Below are 16,902 nucleotides of genomic sequence, written 5' to 3'. Positions count from 1 at the left end.
GCAGACCCATAAGTATATATTAATTTCTCAATCACATTAAATTAATCCTCTTATTACTAAATAATATTCCTTTTCAAAATTTACACAAAAATCCAATGAATGTTACACTTTCCTTTCCATATTGTCGCTTGTCTACTTTTGGCTTTAATGTTAACATTTTAGCGGAAAATTAAGTGCATTCTATAATATTCATGTGATATGTTTAGTTCTATAGCCTTGTTACGTTACCAACAAATCTTCGTTATCCAACACAAATCTCGAGGCAAATCATGAATCTTGAGATAATATTCTGAGCAATGGATGTTCAAACCTTGATAAAAACTCATTCAGAGCTCAGATTTCAAGAAACTTATAGTCAAACTGTCCGGCTAGATGAGACGGACATAATGATATCAAATTCATTCCAATCTGAGTCAAATTAAACCCATATCAAGTCATTAAACCATTCTTGAAAGATTTTTGTACACATTTAGAAGGTCAAATGGTTGTCGAATCTGGTAAGTTTATAATCGAATCGATCGTCTCAATAAGACGAATCCAAAGTGCCCAAGATTGCAAAATTCTGATATTGTTAAGACACTCAAATATCCATTAAAACTCGTTTGATCGGAGGAAGCTCTCCGGACCGTTCGATCAAAATGATTTATATTTATGCTTTAATGACACCTAGAACACTATAAATAGAGCCCCACATCTCATATGAGAGGAGAGAGCTGAAGCTTCAGAGAGAATAAGAAGCTCTGAGAAAGAGCTGAAGTCCAGCACCATCCCGACCGTCGTCGACCATCGTCGATCACCATCGACCACCGCCATCATCATCGACACCCGTCGATCGCCGTCAGCCACCGTCGACCATCATCGCGATTTTTCACTGTCGATCACCACCAATCATCGTCGATCACCACCAACCAGACACCGTCACTCATCGTCGTGGGACATAAGCTCATCACTATAGTCCATGACTACGGTCCATGTGCCAACAACGACCTACGTGGTTCATAGCTCGTGCAACTCCCGACTCCGACCCCCGCAGCCTTTGGACGTCATTCATACTCGCCCCCACGACCTACGTGGTTCATAGCTCGTGCAGCTCTCGACTCTGAACCCCACGACCTATGGACTTCATTGATACTCAACTCTACGACATACATGGTTTATAACTCATGCAGCTCTCAACTCTAGCCTTCGCAGCCTACGGACGTCATTCATACTCCCCCCTACGACCTACCTGGTTCACACCTCGTGCAGCTCCTGACTCTGTCATCTGCGACCTGCGGATGTCATTCATACTTGCCCAAACAACCTACGTGGTCATTAGCTAATGCAGCTCCCGACTCCAGCCCTCGCAGCCTATTGATATCATTCATATTCGCCCCTACGACCATGCTCATGCAAATCCCGAATCTGGCCTCGACAGCCTACAAACGTCATTCATACTCGCCACTACGAACTATGTGGTCCACAGCTCTCACACTGCTTATTATGGTTTCTTTGGTCAATCAACTCTTCTGAAGCAGTCATCTACAACACTCATGATGAACTACTACCTCCACAACAATTAACAATGACCATTGTAACATGCTGTCACCAAGAATTTCAGCCAGATTATAATTATACAACTTTGTAATTATATATTTCCTAATTTAGGAGAAGAATGAACTTTTGTACTCATTATTCATAGTGAATTATTTCAACTAGGCTAGACCTCGTGGTTTTTCCCCCTTTCAAGGGTTTTCACATAAAAAGTTAAGGTGTCTTCCCCTTGCTTTTTTGTTTTCTGTGTTTGTTGAATTCTAGTGCAACACTAAGACGATAATCCATTACTCTACCGCTGCAAATTTTTTGGCACGCATCAAGTCTATAATCAAATGTCATTGCTTGATCTACAAATCTGATTCACCTAAACTTGTAAAAACTTTAAGATTTAGATCTTTTAAAATAAGAAAATTAAACTTCTGTTTGAAACTTATGCAAAATTGCCCACCGTTATATTTTAATGTTTCTCTTAATTTTCAATTGTTAAAAAAAAACATCTTGTTTGATAATGCAAAATTAGCTCAAAAAATATTTCTTACTTTAATCTATAATACAATTCAAAATTCTCTTTATCCTTCTCTTTTTAACAAATAGCATGAAAATTTGTATTTAATAATAGTTCATTTATTTCTTAAAAATTAATATTTAAGTCAATAACTTGTTTCAATCATGATATACTTAGCTTTATGAGAACCATTTTGATATCAATTCAAACTCAATATCTACTTAGTGCTATTACACTCAACCACTATGTAAAATAAAAAAGGCATTCACATGTATGACACTATTCTTATGTATTTACATATACTAAATTTTTTTATGTCACATATAAAATATCATTATTATTAACATTTAAAACATAAAATAAATTCTTTTAAGTTTAGATAAAGGGGCATAGATGTAAGAATGGATGTTGAAGTGCTAGATATGTAAATAAATAGGATTTGTGGGGTATATATTTAGATCTTACAAAAACATTTTGAGAGAGGGATTACATTTATTTATCATAACATAAAGTCTTGTAGTTGATGCAAGGACAATTGATTCTGTTACAATAATAAAACCCATTTTAGGTCTTAAAGAGGAAAGAGAAGCATGCCAATAGCAACCTTGTAAATACTAATTTATCTTTCAGATGGTTGGAAGCATCTCTAAGTGATTTGGAATTTTACAACCCTAAAGTCCCATCTTTAGACAGACATTAATATTTGAATCAATGCAACAATAGTAAATGTTAAGCTAAATAGGAAAAGAAAAGGCAATATAACCAATAAAATAAAGGTGATAATGCTATGTGATTAACCGAAGTAGAGGGAGCACCTCTCCCCTTGGAACTCTGGCAAGAGGTTTCCATCAGACCCCACAGCCAAGTCACAGCTTATGTGCATGTTGTGGTGATGAGTGTCCCATGTGGATAGCTTGAATTGGACAATTGAATTGAGCTCGAGCCGTAATGACACCCGACCGATGCTCGCATCTCTAGCAATATTTTGTCCGCTGGCGATGACGAGCTGGCCAACAATTTCCGTAGTGTTCTTTGGCGGCTGGTAGAATGCGGATTGGACGATACCATTTGTTAGCTGTTGGTTGTCATAAAACACAGTAGCACTAATGTCGCTGTAGTAGATGGCGATTTTGGAGTTAGGGTTGCGGTCAGAGATATCGAAGGTGACGGCGGAGAAGGAGGGGGTGGAGAAAGAGGAGAGGTAGAAGCGAGGGCGGTGGGGACGAAGGCTAAGCCAAAGGATGAGGATGATGATGCCTGAGATGAAGAGGAGGGTGAGGAGAATGGAGCATAGAAACATGGCGATGCGGCTTGTGAGGCTCTCACGAACTCGGTGGGCGTAGAAGCGAGTTCTTGCGGCACGGGTATGGCTCTGGTGGAGATGGAGTTGGGAGTGGACATCAACGGTGGCCGGAGAGGAAGAAGACATGATGTAGTGGTGAGGGTGAAGGCAAGTTGGGAAGGAATTGGATTGAACAATGAAGGGAAGAGGACAGTTATGGTGGTTTCTTGTTGCTTTGGGCTGGAGAAGGAAAGGAATAAAGTTCTGCTGAATTTTTAACACTTTAGAAAGGAGCTCGCAGTTTTTTTTTGTTCACAATGAAAAGTTATGGATAATGCTTTCGATGTTAAAAAATAATTTAATGGGAAGATATGGTAATCCTGCTGATGAAGATCGAAGCACATAGAGAATGCATTTGATTTATATGATCAACGAGGAATTAAAGATAATCCAATCTGTCATTTTGATCTAGCAAAAAGAGAGAGGGCCAAGCTGGCCCAAGCCATAACTTCACCTTCATTAAAAAGAAGGGGCATCTAAATACATACCACCCAATTCCTATGTATCTACATATCTAAAACCAAAACTTATATTTACGTTTATGCCACCCAAATCTTTCGTATCGCGTAAAAATTGGCACTAAATACACATTTTCATGCAAAGGTAATATATATAAAAATTAAAGTTAAAAGTCTTAGATATGTAAATACATAAGAATTGATTGGTATTTATGTAAATCTTCCTGAAAAGAAAGGATTAAAGTAGGAGATTACTTGATTGTCATCCCACACCAAGAATAAAGTAACCAAATTTATGAAGATTCCACCAATATAATATTTAACTGAAGCAAATATACACAATCTTATTCCTGTATTCTAGAAATGCTACTTCCACTGCAGGGTAATAGATTAAGAATATCAAATAAAAGAAACGCAGATTTTTTTTATTTTTGTGGGATGCTCAGTACAATATAAATAAGTGTAAAATAAATTTTAAATATGTACAAAATCCCTCAAATTTTACAAATATCTCCATACGGCCACGATCAAATAACAAATTTCATAGTACTAGATTGCAAGTCTTACCTCCCAACCAAACAATAAAACCTATTTCCCTAAAATTACTTTACAAGCAATCTCAGTATAAGAAACGTTTACCTTGTATTCTCAAAATAAATGCATTCTAAATAAATACTCGCAACAAAATAACTCATTGAAAGCGTGTAACTCGCCTTCTCGGCTTTATAAGCAATCAAATTTAAGTCTATGTATGAACTCAAATAGAATAGTGTCATAATAACTTTAAACAACAACAACAACAACAACAACAACAATAAAACAAATAAAGATGATTCTACTTCATCAAACAGTAATGGAAAGAAAACAAGTACCTTAATACAACCTCCATATCTGTTTACAATCTCTGAAGGCTCCACGTTTATCAATCCTCAGTATCTCTTAGATATGTGGGGCGCAAAACGTTTCTTCTTTCTATCATTGTAAATCCTCACAATAACAGCAGCAGTCTCTTCAGTGGCCTTTCCAGTGATCTCTGAAACAAATCCAATTCACAATCAATTAGAAAAAGAAACTAATCCCAACCTTGCACCAAACAAAACAATCCAGATTCAGTTACCTATTACTGGCCAAACGGGATTTTGCACAAAAATTCTGTTAGCAAACTCCAATTCTGCCCTGACATGTTCCATCTCTGCATAGTTACTCACCAAGTCTGATTTGAGTCCAAGAGTTCTGGTTCTGGCTTTTCTGATGGTCTGAAGCACCATTGGATTTATGGTTAATCCATAAATCTTCTCCTGGTTAATCTCATATATGATTTTTGGGAGATCTATACCCATAACAATGGGGACATTGGCCACCTTATAACCTTTCTGGGCCAGATAAATGGACAAAGGTGTCTTCCCCGTACGAGAGACACCAACAAGGACGATGTGGGCACATGCCAAGTTCTGTGGCAAAGCTCCATCGTCCTGCTTGATGGTGAACTCGATGGCCTCTATGCGTTTGAAGTAATCTTTTGAGAGTGGATTCCGACCAGGAGCACCTCGCGGGATGCCGGATGGGGCCACATTAATATGGGCAGCAATGGCCTCTATAGTGGGACTCAGAATATCCGTTGATGGTACTCCCCAGAGCTGGCAGGCTTGTTTTGCAGATTCAGACATGGAAGGATCTGCAAGGGTGTAAAGGACAAGAGCGCCTTCTTTAGCAGCTTGTTTTATGATCTCCATCAGTCTATCCACATCTTCAACCTGAGAGAGACAAGTGGCTTAGGATTACTAAATGAAAATATTAAAGCAGTCGACATAAGAAATTGTGTGGTCCTCTGATATTAGCAAGCCAGCAGAATAGCCATGGCCATAATGTACTGACAACCTTTTTTGAGACGAAGTAAAGCTGACAAATGTAAGCCCCTGATGCCATATTATGTCACCAATAATCACCACAAGAACAAGAACCTTGCGAAAAATGATGAAACCTTCGTGTATCCCTTACAATAAATTGCCGAGCTACAACCTTTGATATCAATTTAATGGCATCATGGCAATCCTTACAAACTCGAAGGTTCTTAGTAACTCTAATAGGAACATTAGGAGGGGCATCTAGAAGACCAAAAGCAATAGCTAATCTCTCACTATGGCTACGAAGCAGCAATTTCTTATCATCCTCCTCCACATTTAGCAAGACACATTTGGTAGCAGGCACATAACCTGCCTTTATTATCGAACAATTCAATTCCTCCAACTTTCTGTAAATATTTTCCGACTGTGAATGTGATAGGTCATGTGCTCCAAACACATATACCTTGTCCTTTATTTCAATCCAACTACAACCAGATCTTTTTGACAGCCCCTTAACAGCCATCAATCTTCTCACTTTACCCACATCATCCCATCTCCCCACTGAGGCATATATGTTTGACAAGATCACATAATTGGCTTCATTATATGGTTCGAGCCAAAAAAGCTTCATTGCCAACTTCTCCCCAAGCTTCACATTGCAATGTGCTTGACAAGCTCCAAGGAGGGATCCAAGCACAGAACCTGTTACTGGCACTTCCATTCTTTCAATAAAATTTTCAGCCTCATTCAGCCTTCCCCCTCTCCCCAACATATCCACAATACAGGCATGGTGCTCGGTACAAGGCTCAATACCAAATCTCTCTTTCATCGACTCAAAAATCTCCAATCCCTCTTCCACCAGCCCACCATGACTGCAAGCAGACAACACCACAATCAAAGTAAGGGAATTAGGCTTCAAGCCATGGACCAGCATTTCCTTGAACAATTCAAGAGCAAGCTCAAACCTCCCATTAATTGAGAACCCTTCAATCATTGAAGTCCATAACAAAACATTAGATTTCTCCATACAACTGAATACTTTAAAAGCTCCATCGGGATTTCCACATCTGGAATACATTGTAACAAGAGCAGAACAAACAATAAGATTAGAATTAAACCCATTCCGAATGGCATAAGCATGGATTGATTGGCCCTTTCTGAAAGAAGAGAAGAAGCTGCAAGCAGGCAACAATGAAACAAGTGTAATCTCATTAGGTCTGATAAATTCCTCAAATTGCATCCTAGAAAATAAGGCCGCCGATTCAACGAAGCGCTTTGCAGAGGAACTAGCATGAATCATTGAGGACCAAGACACAACATCCCGATCAGGCATTCTGTCAAACACTTTATGTGCACCAGAAGCATCTCCAAAAGACCCATAAGCATGAATAAGCGCATTTCCGACAGATACAAAGGAATCAAATCCAAACTTCAGTATCAGTGAATGCAAATTAGTACTCAAACAATACAGAATCAAATCAGTAGAAGCCTTCAGCAATGCCGAAAAGGTATAAGAATCTAGATCCAGCCCAAGCTCAAGCATTTCACAAAACAGCTTAATCGCTTCGCGGGGAGCCTCATTTCTAACATAACCGACAATCATCGCAGTGCAGGCAATGGTATCCAAGTCCGTTTCAGGAATTCTATCAAACACCTCTCGAGCATCATCAACCCGATCACATACACAGTAGAGCTTCAGCAGTTTGGGAAGCAAAGCCGGATTCATCTCTAAACCAGCTTCCCGAATCTGAACATGCAGCTTTCTCCCCTGCTTCAGGGATTGAGAATCGATGCACAACTGAAGAAGAACGGCGAACTCCGAAGAAGACGCCATCGGAAGCTGGGCTTGAGAAACCTTAGCTGAACCGGGGTTTGTGTGCAGCCGACTAGGAACGAAGAATGGATTTCGGATTTGGCCGCCAATCATGGATTTCTGATAATTAGCATTACGCTCTCCACCAGTTTTGAGCTATAAAAATCCCATCTTTGTGGGGTGATTTTGGAAGGACTATCCACTCGGGCGAATTAAACAGTAGTATTTATTATAAAAAATGTTTTTTTAAGTAAAAATTGTAAAAAGAAAAAGACGAGCTTACCCCAGAGAAGAGAGAGGTACTAACAGGACAGCGATGATCGACACGGCAGTTTTCGAACTGCCCTAAAGCGGCGTTGACGGAATGCTCCGCCGTCCATCCGGTGCCGTCGGAGACCATATAAATCGGCTTCACGTCCGACGGGGACGGGGACGGCGGCGTCGAGCCCTCCTCGCTATCGCTCTGGTCCGGCGAGATATCGCCGGAGCCGAGAGAGGAAGATGGTATGCTTCCGAGAGACGGCCAATCGAGCCTGCGGCCGGAGCGGATGGCCCGAGCTCGAGACCAACGTTCAAGAGTGGGACTGGTTTTCGGAGAGAATCTGGGCGAGCTGTCGCCGGCGAGGGGGCTAGCCGCTTTATCGGCCCTATCGTCTTGTTCGGGGGGGAAGTTTGGTGGCGGTGGAGGGACGGCGATCGGCCTTGGTGATGAGGAAAGGATCTTTTGTTGAATCATTTTCGAAATTTGTTTGTGGTTTAGAATTGGAGAAAATATTATATCCTTTATGTGCAGATAAGTAGTTATGATGGGAGTGTGCTGTGGGAGCACACATTATATTTCATTCTGATTTATTGTCCACACAATACGAATATTTAAGGGGCATTACAAATACGTACCACCCGATTCCCATGTATTTATATATCTAACACCTATATTTTACTTTTTAAACTTATATCACGCAAATCTTGCTCGTCACATCAAAAAGCCACCAGTTTTGATACTGATAGACATGCAAATACATAAGAATTGAGTGGTGTTGAGAAATTAGAGAGAAGAAAAATAGTAATCGACACAAATCCAGAAGAACACACAGATTTATGAGGTTCTGCAAAGATGCCTACATCCAGTGACGACTTCCTTTTCAATATTTGGAAAAGAATACAAAATACAAGATTCATAATCTCAGAGTCTCAGAGACTTCCATAAGGTTACAAACATGACATATATATAACCCTATAGTACAATATGTAATTACTTAAATTATCCCCGTACCAAACCGTAGGGTGTTGCCCCCGCACCCCCAACCCACATAATGAAACTCCCCCGATTGGACAGATCCTTCCGCTCGTGGGCTTCGCTCCGCTCCAGCATCTGTCCCATTTATGGTATATGAGTCATACCTAAAAAGTAGTATGCATGTAAAGCTTCCTTTGAGAAACAAAATGAAATAATAAAATTCATTTTCATCTTTGCATCATGTATACTCTTTTATCCTTTTTTTTAACAATAATAGAATTTTATTACGAGAAGAAAGCATAAAAAGGGTTTAACGAGGACAATGAATTCCTTATGTAGCTTTAATTGAAGGTTCAAGATGTAATTAAGAAAATTACAAAACGTACAAGAGTATAAGCAAGATTAGAAATATCACCAATCACTCGTATAAAAGTCTTACACAATTATGAAATTTTTTTCCCACAATAATGTAGGAATAGCTCTTCTTAGTAATTTTCCATTTCCGCCATCTTTGGTTGGTTCAATATTTTAACATCAGCTAACTTATTAATTTTTTGAAATAAAATAGAGCTAGTATAGAGCAACTAACTACTCAAGTCTTTGGCCAGTGAATATATGATTAGCAATTAGCATATAATAATGAATAAAAGCTATATAATGAAAAAAATCAAGTCACATTTTTCAAAGGAGTGCTATATGTTTTGTAAAAATATATGTAAACCGCAGGCCTTCCACTAGTTCATGGTTAAACTTTACATCAATCAATCTCAATTGAATTCTAATCAGATTGAAACCATTCATTGTATTATGCCAAAGGAGTGCTTTTTTGTCATCCTAAGATTTAAAACATTTTTATTAGACATATCTTATTCATCATTAAAGCCAAAGGTAAAGGTAGGTTTACCATTCATGTGAAGCTTATTGTTCCATGAAAAATGAAACAAGAAACAAACCATCAACATTAATATATTTATCTTATTACTTACATTTTAAGATGTAACACACCTTTTCACAGGTAACTTTATCACATCAAAATGTTATGAATACAAATATGAAAGTTTAGATGTTAGGTATGCAAATACAAAAGAATTGTGTGGATCGGTAAACAAAGTGTCCAAAACAGATATGTCCAATGGAAGCTTGTTAGGATTGCACTAGCCACCAATATCTCCATCTTTCTATGCCGGTCTAAGTGCTGTCATCACCCTTGGTATGTTGCCAACCACCTTGACTCTCACAGCAAATCTCCCTGTTGATCAAAGGCTCATCCATACCCACAACCCATCTTCAAGTGCTCATTGTCGTGCCCTTCTTAGTTATAGTCGGTAACTTGTTGAAGCACCCGTGCACCATCGCTTCTTCATAAGAGATATGTCATTGATCACTTGTTGCAGTTGGAAGTTGAACATTCAGAGCTAATATTTAGGGACACTTTGGTTTGCTGAAAAAGGAATGTACTGTAAAAGGAATTTATTGCATTTAAAATATGTGGAAGTTGTTTAATTTTAATTTAAAAATGTAGGACTTCAAATTTTTTTTATTTGGATTAAAGAAAAATAAAATTAATATAAACATGGCTAGCAGGCCGCCCAGACTGGCTGGCTATAGCTGCTAACAGCGTTGGTGGGAGGCAGGCAGCAGTAGGCAGAGAAGGGCCTACATGTAGTAGCTAGTGGCCAGGCAGATGAAGGCGGGGAGGCGGCAATGTGCAACACTTTATATAACACGGTGTATTTGAAATTCACCAAACGCAATGAATTCTAAACACATTGAAGAAGAACTAGAGAAAGAATTTCAAATGCATTACAAATTTATACTAAATTTGAAAATCATCTAACCAAACACCCAAATTTATAAAAGTCCTGCAAAAAGGAAGCAGTGCCCTCCGTTTGCAGCAAATCAAACGGCCTCTTAATATAAAAACAAACTAATGCAGTCATTACACTACTTAAGCTTTGTTTGAAAGTGAGGAATTGGAGTACAAACAATGGTTATGAAAGCGCAATGCGCAATGAGATGCGTAAGGCTTTATTTTTTCTTCAACATGTAAAGTGCAGAGCGAAGCGACATTTCTATTAACTAAAGTACTAATAAGTTATATAAAACTATTAATATATAAATACATTTATTAACAATCATAGAATATGAAGTATAACCTAAAAGTTGATATAAAATAAAAAAAGTACGTAACTAACTTGAAAATAAACATTGAGAGTGAACCTGCAAATTAATATTTGAATAAGTTATAATAGTTGTCGAAATAATTAAATACTTAAAAATTGCAACATAAACCTGAAATTAACTTCAGCATTTCGAAGCACACTTTAGTGAAGCTAAGCAGTCAGCGCACGCTTTCTTGCTCTGAAGCACGCTTTTAGAAACAGTGATTCAAAGAAAACAAAACTAACACAAAATCTCAAACAAACTATTGCATTCTTATCAACAAAGTGTCTGATTAAGATTGATTCTTTAACTTCTCTTATTAACCTAATACAAATATTAATCATCTCACATTCAGAATATCCTATCATCATAAGGTCGGGCAAGTGATAGCCAACGACATAGAAAGTGATAATGATTTGTGATCCATCTTGCCAACCAAGATTGAATTCAAGCTATCAAAAATAAAGACAGAATTTCCACCTTCAAGTTTCTAGGTTGTGTTGCAAGAATCATAATCTTCCTTTTATGGAAAAAAAAGTTCAACAAATCCATCACCATTTCTGTTGCACTGTCCCTAACAAGAGGAAAAATATAAGAAAATGCATCTGTATCAAGCAAGCACCTAGTTGGGATGACTTAGATGTACATGTCAATCGAGCTATTGAGAGCCAAAAGGCATCTGCATGGTAGAGGCAAAAATTACACATGGAAACCACATGTCTGGACGAAGGTTGGATGGGCCGCCGTAGGATACACCGCGGCGTGGCCGCATAAGGACCGTCGTCCAGACATGCGATCCGCCACACATAATATTTTCTCACATGGTACATGCAAAATTAATGGAGAGAATCTCGCATATGTGATGCGGGATTGGGTGATCTATGGGCTTGACCACAAGCAACAAGAAAAATATTGCAATGATCAACAAAAACAATGAATAGTAAACTGGAAGAGATGGCAATAGAACGGGAGATAGAGCTGCATATGAGGCAGAAATGGTTGAGATTTTCTTGATTAAGTGGTCAGTGGCAATGACTTGTCTAATTTGGCAAAGGCAAAACTAGTGGTTGACAAACTGTAGGCGACTAAGTTGCTGTCGAGATCAAAGATTTGGTATTTCCTGCACTTCGCATCAATGGGGGATGAGATTGTGATACGGATGTGGAGATATGGATGGATGGATTCAGCCTTCATCATCAGATCTATTTGGATATGGAAAAACTCAAAAACAATTGAATCATGATAGTGTGATCCTGGATAGTTGGATAGAGCACGACATGCGACGATGCTTGCAAAAGCATAATCAAGTAGAGATAAAAGGTAGTTCTAGGTGGGATGTTGCCTGTAATAGTAGAATTGGGAAGAAGCGAAAAATAGGAGAGGAGATAGTGAGAAGAACAATAGCTTTGAAAAAGGATCTTAATGGTTGGGAGAATTTGTAGAAAGAAGAAAGAAGAGAAAGAAACAAAAGAGAGGAGATTGTGATCGGACAAGGAAAGAGGTGAAAAACAAAGTTGCCGCAATGATATCACCATTGATACAATCCCATTTTTTAATATAAACAGTAATTCTAGGATCCAACAATTCCATAAAAACTGGAAGGGGACAAGAAGAGAGGAATAACTCAGAGATTAGAAGAAACTTACCACATTCATTTCTTATACCTTGAATATCTCCAAATGGAGCTATTTATAGATGTGCAAGAAAAATTAATTCATTAATACTAATTTCTAATTAATTAACTTATCTTATTAACCTAATAAAAGAAATAATCATCTCCCATTCTCAATATTTTATTATGTATATCCCCCTACAATCAAATATGTGAAGTAACAGTTTAATCAAGGATTTGAGTTACTCTCATTGTTGATCTTCTCATGCATCTCATCCACATGCAACCCATCCTCTAAAAGTTTTTAAATATTACATTTATTATTAGTATTTTCAATCTATTTGTATAGCTCTTTCTTCTCAAACAAAAGGAAAAAAAACTCATTTTAGAAGAAAAGGTTAACCCATCAGTTCCTGACCAGTAGTCCGACCATCTCAGTTCACATAGGACTTGGATTTAGGTATTGTAAAGGCAATTTGTTGGAATAAAAGATGAATATATATGAGTGTGGTATAGAATCAAGTTATATAATTACAGGAAAGAACACTAAAAAAATATAAAAGCGCATCAAAGGATAGCATACTTTGAAGAAAATAGCAGAAACATACTTAAAAAGAAAAAGAAAGCACCGTCTTCTCTGATGCAAAAGCTGATCTTTCTTCAAACTTAAACCTCCTCCAGGTCCTGTTTTGATACGTTGCTATGCCCCTCATACTCCAACTTCACACCCAGATTTGCTGAAATAATCCGAAACTTAAGCCTAATAGCATCCATCATCTCTTGAACATTCTCATTCTCCGGCTGAAAAAGGGGATAGTTCTCCACTAGCTCCGACAACTGGTCGATCCTCTTCTGAACACGAGAAGAAAATGAATTCGGGTCTATCTCGATGGCTGATTTCCAAACATCCACACAGCCACGATAAAAACCCAATTCCTCACCAACTTGGAATCCATGCTTCAAGCCAACCTCTTTCCCATCTTCTTTTCCAGAGATCACGCCATCTCTATAACCGTCTCTAAAGCCCTCTTCATATTGGGTTTGTTCCAAAAGCACAGTAGAATCAAGAAAGTCGGTGGGAACTCCGGCTGTAGGTTCCATGGGTCCAGTAACAAGGGAGATTCAGCAATAGCAGGTAGAGAACTGCAAGGTAAAGCAAACTCATTGCTAATATAAAAATTAAATTAAAACGGTATCATATTCTGAGCTAAAATCGATGTTCTAATGAAATGCTTAGTCGTTCCTTCTTAAGAACATGCAACTAGCTCAGGTGGCAAAATCTTGCTAGACGGTCAGTTTGGACAGAATAAATCCGTCACTTTGATGAATCCGGATTTCGCCAATTTCGGCCGTAAATCCCGGATTCGGTAAATCCTATGAATCGGCGGACTTTAGTAAAACCGGGACGGGCGGCGCGAACAGGCTTACCTTCCGCAATGGTTTCTGGGTAGGAGCGGTGCCGAGCGGAGCCGAGCGGAGGGATGAGAAGGATGGGAGTTTCGGTGGTCTCTGTACGCCGCAATCCCGTTATTGCCTTCCAAGCGATCGTTCACGAAGGCGATGGTTTTGGGCGAAACCGAGAGAGAGGTTGCAGGCGAGGGTTTTGGACAAGAGGAAGAGGGGAGGGTGACATAGGTTTATGGTTTTAATTTATTTGTATTTAAGTTTAATTGTATTAATTTAACTGATTAATAATTAATTCATTATTATTAAATTAATTATAGTTATATAAATTTATATGTAATTAATTAATAATTAAATAATGACCAAAAACTATTTTAGATTTAAAATTATTTAATAGAAATCTAAAGTAATTTTTTTATTAATGTGATTAATCAATAACTAATTAATGTTAAATTATTGTTTAATAAGTATTCAATTTAATATAAATTTTATTATTAACTAATTAATGGCTAAAATATATTTTTTAAATTATTAATTATTTAAAAAAATTCTAAGTGATTTTCAATTAATAAAATTAATTAACAATTGATTACTGTTAAATTATTTCTCTATAAGTAATTGGTTTCATAAAATTTTATTGAGGATTAATTAATTTAGTAAATAATTAATTTTTAATGAGCATAATTAGAATTTTAATTTAATAATTGATTTTAATCATTATAATAATATAATCAATGTTTAATTTTAATTTTTCTTAACAAACATAACAAATTATTAAATCATGATAAAAATTGTCAAACTGTTTGACAAGATTTAACTAGATTTATTAAATCTATTGTGAAATAATTTTAGGGGTTTAACACTTGCAAGATTTATTAAATCTAAATTTACATTATTTACTAAATCATATTAACTTAAATCTATTCATTCGTCATACAAATCATTAGTGAAAAAAATTCTCTTATACAAGCAAGCCACTAGAAGATAAATATATTGTATAGGAAGGCAACTTAGAACACTCGGCTTCATATAACATTCGGTTGAACCGGGGTTGAATTGGGTGACATACTAAATATAGAAACTATTAAATTTAACTTAAAGAGAACAATAATGTCGTAATATGCCTAGTATAAAAAAAATATATCATAAAATAGAAATCATATGTGAACTTAAAAAATTAATTTAAATGTCTCTCAAAAAGAGGATTAGCAATCAGGTATTATAATTCAAAAAATATCTCTGAACAAACACTAAAAAAAAATAAACAGGTTCAACGACTGGGTCACCGATTCCAGCTGGATCACTGGTTGGTCCACTGATTCTAGTTGGTTCACTCCGGTTCAATGTCGGGGCGATTTTTAGGTCATTTGGAATTGGACCTCCAATCAGTTCATGATCAAACCGGTTGAACAGGCCGATTCGATTCAATTCGATTTTCTAGACTATGGAATAAAGGTAGATGCCTTCACCAACAAACTCATGTGGCTGCTGCTACTTCGCTTCTTTTTTTTTTTTTAAGGTTTCAACTAAAGAGTGGAAAGGGCAAAAAAACGAGGTTTCTAACATTGCATTCCGATTGACGCCTTCATTGGCAAGCTCCCGTCACCACTTCAACTCATCTTTTTATGTCCAAAAAGTAGAGATGGGGTCTTGATTATTAATTATGTTGAGATAAATTTTAAATTAATTTAATAATTAGTATTAATTAATTTAAAAAGATATTAAGTAAATTAAATTAATACAATTTTGATTTAATTTTATTATATGGCAATCCTTATGTTTAATTAGACTAATAATATATTAGTTAATAATTAATTATAATATCATATTATGTTTTTTATAAAAAAAATTAGTGTAACGTGAATTGATAAAAAAATATTTCACTGTTAATAATTAATATTAGTAAATAAAAAAAAATCTAACGTAATTTTAATTAATTTTTTTTTATTTACATACACAAAATAGATTTAATACTTAATTAACTTAATTATATATTAATTAATGATTAAATCTTGTTATTGCAGCTTTATCGTTTCATATAAAAAAAATTTATGTACAAGAAAGCCCTTATCATTTATCATCTACACACATTAGGGGATTATTGCCTACAAAGAGTTTTAAATTAATAGGACCATTAAATTCTATATAAGTTTGTTGCATGATAGACATTTCTCATTGGTAGAGTATATGTAAGCCTTAACTCAATAAAAACATTCAAAATACACATAATTATAGATATAGAGCATAAGTAAAATTCTTAAGTGAAAATCTCAAAGGGGAAAAAATCATGTGATCATCCCACCCATTCAAAATACTCACTATATAATTTGAGTTATGTAGACATTCTCTTCCTCTTAACATGAGTATAAGATTATAATACTTATTTATTCCTCTTTTATTACAATAAAAATTGATGGATGACAACATCAATTAACACTAATTACAAAATAATAGCCTAAAAATAGTAATTAGACAATAATAATCTCATATAATTATTGGTTAATAGCAATCAACTGATAGTAGTTGAGCTATAACAGTCGTTGATGATGACCAGTGATTACTAGTGCTCCTAGGTTTTCAGCTCTATCTCTCTCTCTCTCTCTTTTTCTCTCGTTATGAGTGTGGATTTAATTTTTGGCTCTCTTATTTTCTTAAAGAATAATTAAGGGTCCTTCAAACATTTTTTACAGAAATATATTCATAAATTGATCAAGATCACAATTACTCTTTCAAATTGTATGTATTTATTCCCATTATTATAAATCATTCTTCCATCATTTGAGTGTGCTAATAATATCAAAATAAAGTAATATTGAGTTAGTTTGATTACTTTTATCAAGACGCTTCAATTGATTATAAACATATTAAATTTATAATTTTTTGGCGATTTGATAATTTCCTTGAAGTTTCAAGTGCTCAATGAAGGCTCATTTGGACTCATATTGAATCATTTAGTTTCATTGGATTTGTATAGTTGATATCTTTAGT

The 16,902-nt window shown here is 36.2% G+C and overlaps 3 protein-coding genes across 8 annotated transcripts; all 3 read right to left on the bottom strand.

Moving 5' to 3' along the window:
• Positions 1-2,686: 2,686 nt before the first annotated feature.
• On the bottom strand, positions 2,687-3,587 carry LOC110022824 (NDR1/HIN1-like protein 2). Its single transcript, XM_020721942.1, has one exon. The coding sequence runs from the start codon at positions 3,468-3,470 to the stop codon at positions 2,835-2,837; it is 636 nt and encodes a 211-aa protein (XP_020577601.1). The 5' UTR covers positions 3,471-3,587; the 3' UTR covers positions 2,687-2,834.
• Positions 3,588-4,535: 948 nt separating this feature from the next.
• LOC110022763 (probable pyruvate, phosphate dikinase regulatory protein, chloroplastic) lies at positions 4,536-8,369 on the bottom strand. 2 transcript variants are annotated; one of them, XM_020721860.1, is made up of 3 exons: positions 7,782-8,369; positions 4,959-5,595; positions 4,536-4,874 (listed from the first exon to the last, which is right to left on the bottom strand). In XM_020721860.1, the coding sequence occupies exons 1-3, from the start codon at positions 8,232-8,234 to the stop codon at positions 4,771-4,773; spliced, it is 1,194 nt and encodes a 397-aa protein (XP_020577519.1). In that variant the 5' UTR covers positions 8,235-8,369; the 3' UTR covers positions 4,536-4,770. The 2 variants fall into 2 exon arrangements, 1 of the variants encoding a protein (XP_020577519.1); XR_002293809.1 differs by lacking the exons at positions 4,536-4,874; positions 7,782-8,369 and adding an exon at positions 5,720-7,771 and having other exon boundaries at positions 5,522-5,595.
• A 471-nt stretch (positions 8,370-8,840) lies between these two features.
• LOC110022646 (oral cancer-overexpressed protein 1 homolog) lies at positions 8,841-13,959 on the bottom strand. Of its 5 annotated transcripts, none has more exons than XR_002293803.1 (3): positions 13,939-13,959; positions 13,119-13,653; positions 8,841-8,870 (listed from the first exon to the last, which is right to left on the bottom strand). XR_002293803.1 is itself a non-coding variant. In XM_020721693.1 (2 exons), exon 2 carries the CDS (start codon positions 13,609-13,611, stop codon positions 13,177-13,179), a length of 435 nt encoding a protein of 144 aa, XP_020577352.1. In that variant the 5' UTR covers positions 13,612-13,653; positions 13,939-13,959; the 3' UTR covers positions 12,971-13,176. The 5 variants fall into 5 exon arrangements, 1 of the variants encoding a protein (XP_020577352.1); XR_002293802.1 differs by having other exon boundaries at positions 8,859-8,899; XR_002293801.1 differs by lacking the exon at positions 8,841-8,870 and adding an exon at positions 9,806-10,192.
• Positions 13,960-16,902: the final 2,943 nt, after the last annotated feature.

Source organism: Phalaenopsis equestris, unplaced genomic scaffold (assembly GCF_001263595.1).
Source record: "Phalaenopsis equestris unplaced genomic scaffold, ASM126359v1 Scaffold000202, whole genome shotgun sequence".
NCBI classification, from domain to species: domain Eukaryota; kingdom Viridiplantae; phylum Streptophyta; class Magnoliopsida; order Asparagales; family Orchidaceae; genus Phalaenopsis; species Phalaenopsis equestris.
The sequence above is the reverse complement of the archived record's forward strand: the minus strand, read 5'-3'. Positions and strand labels throughout refer to the sequence as shown.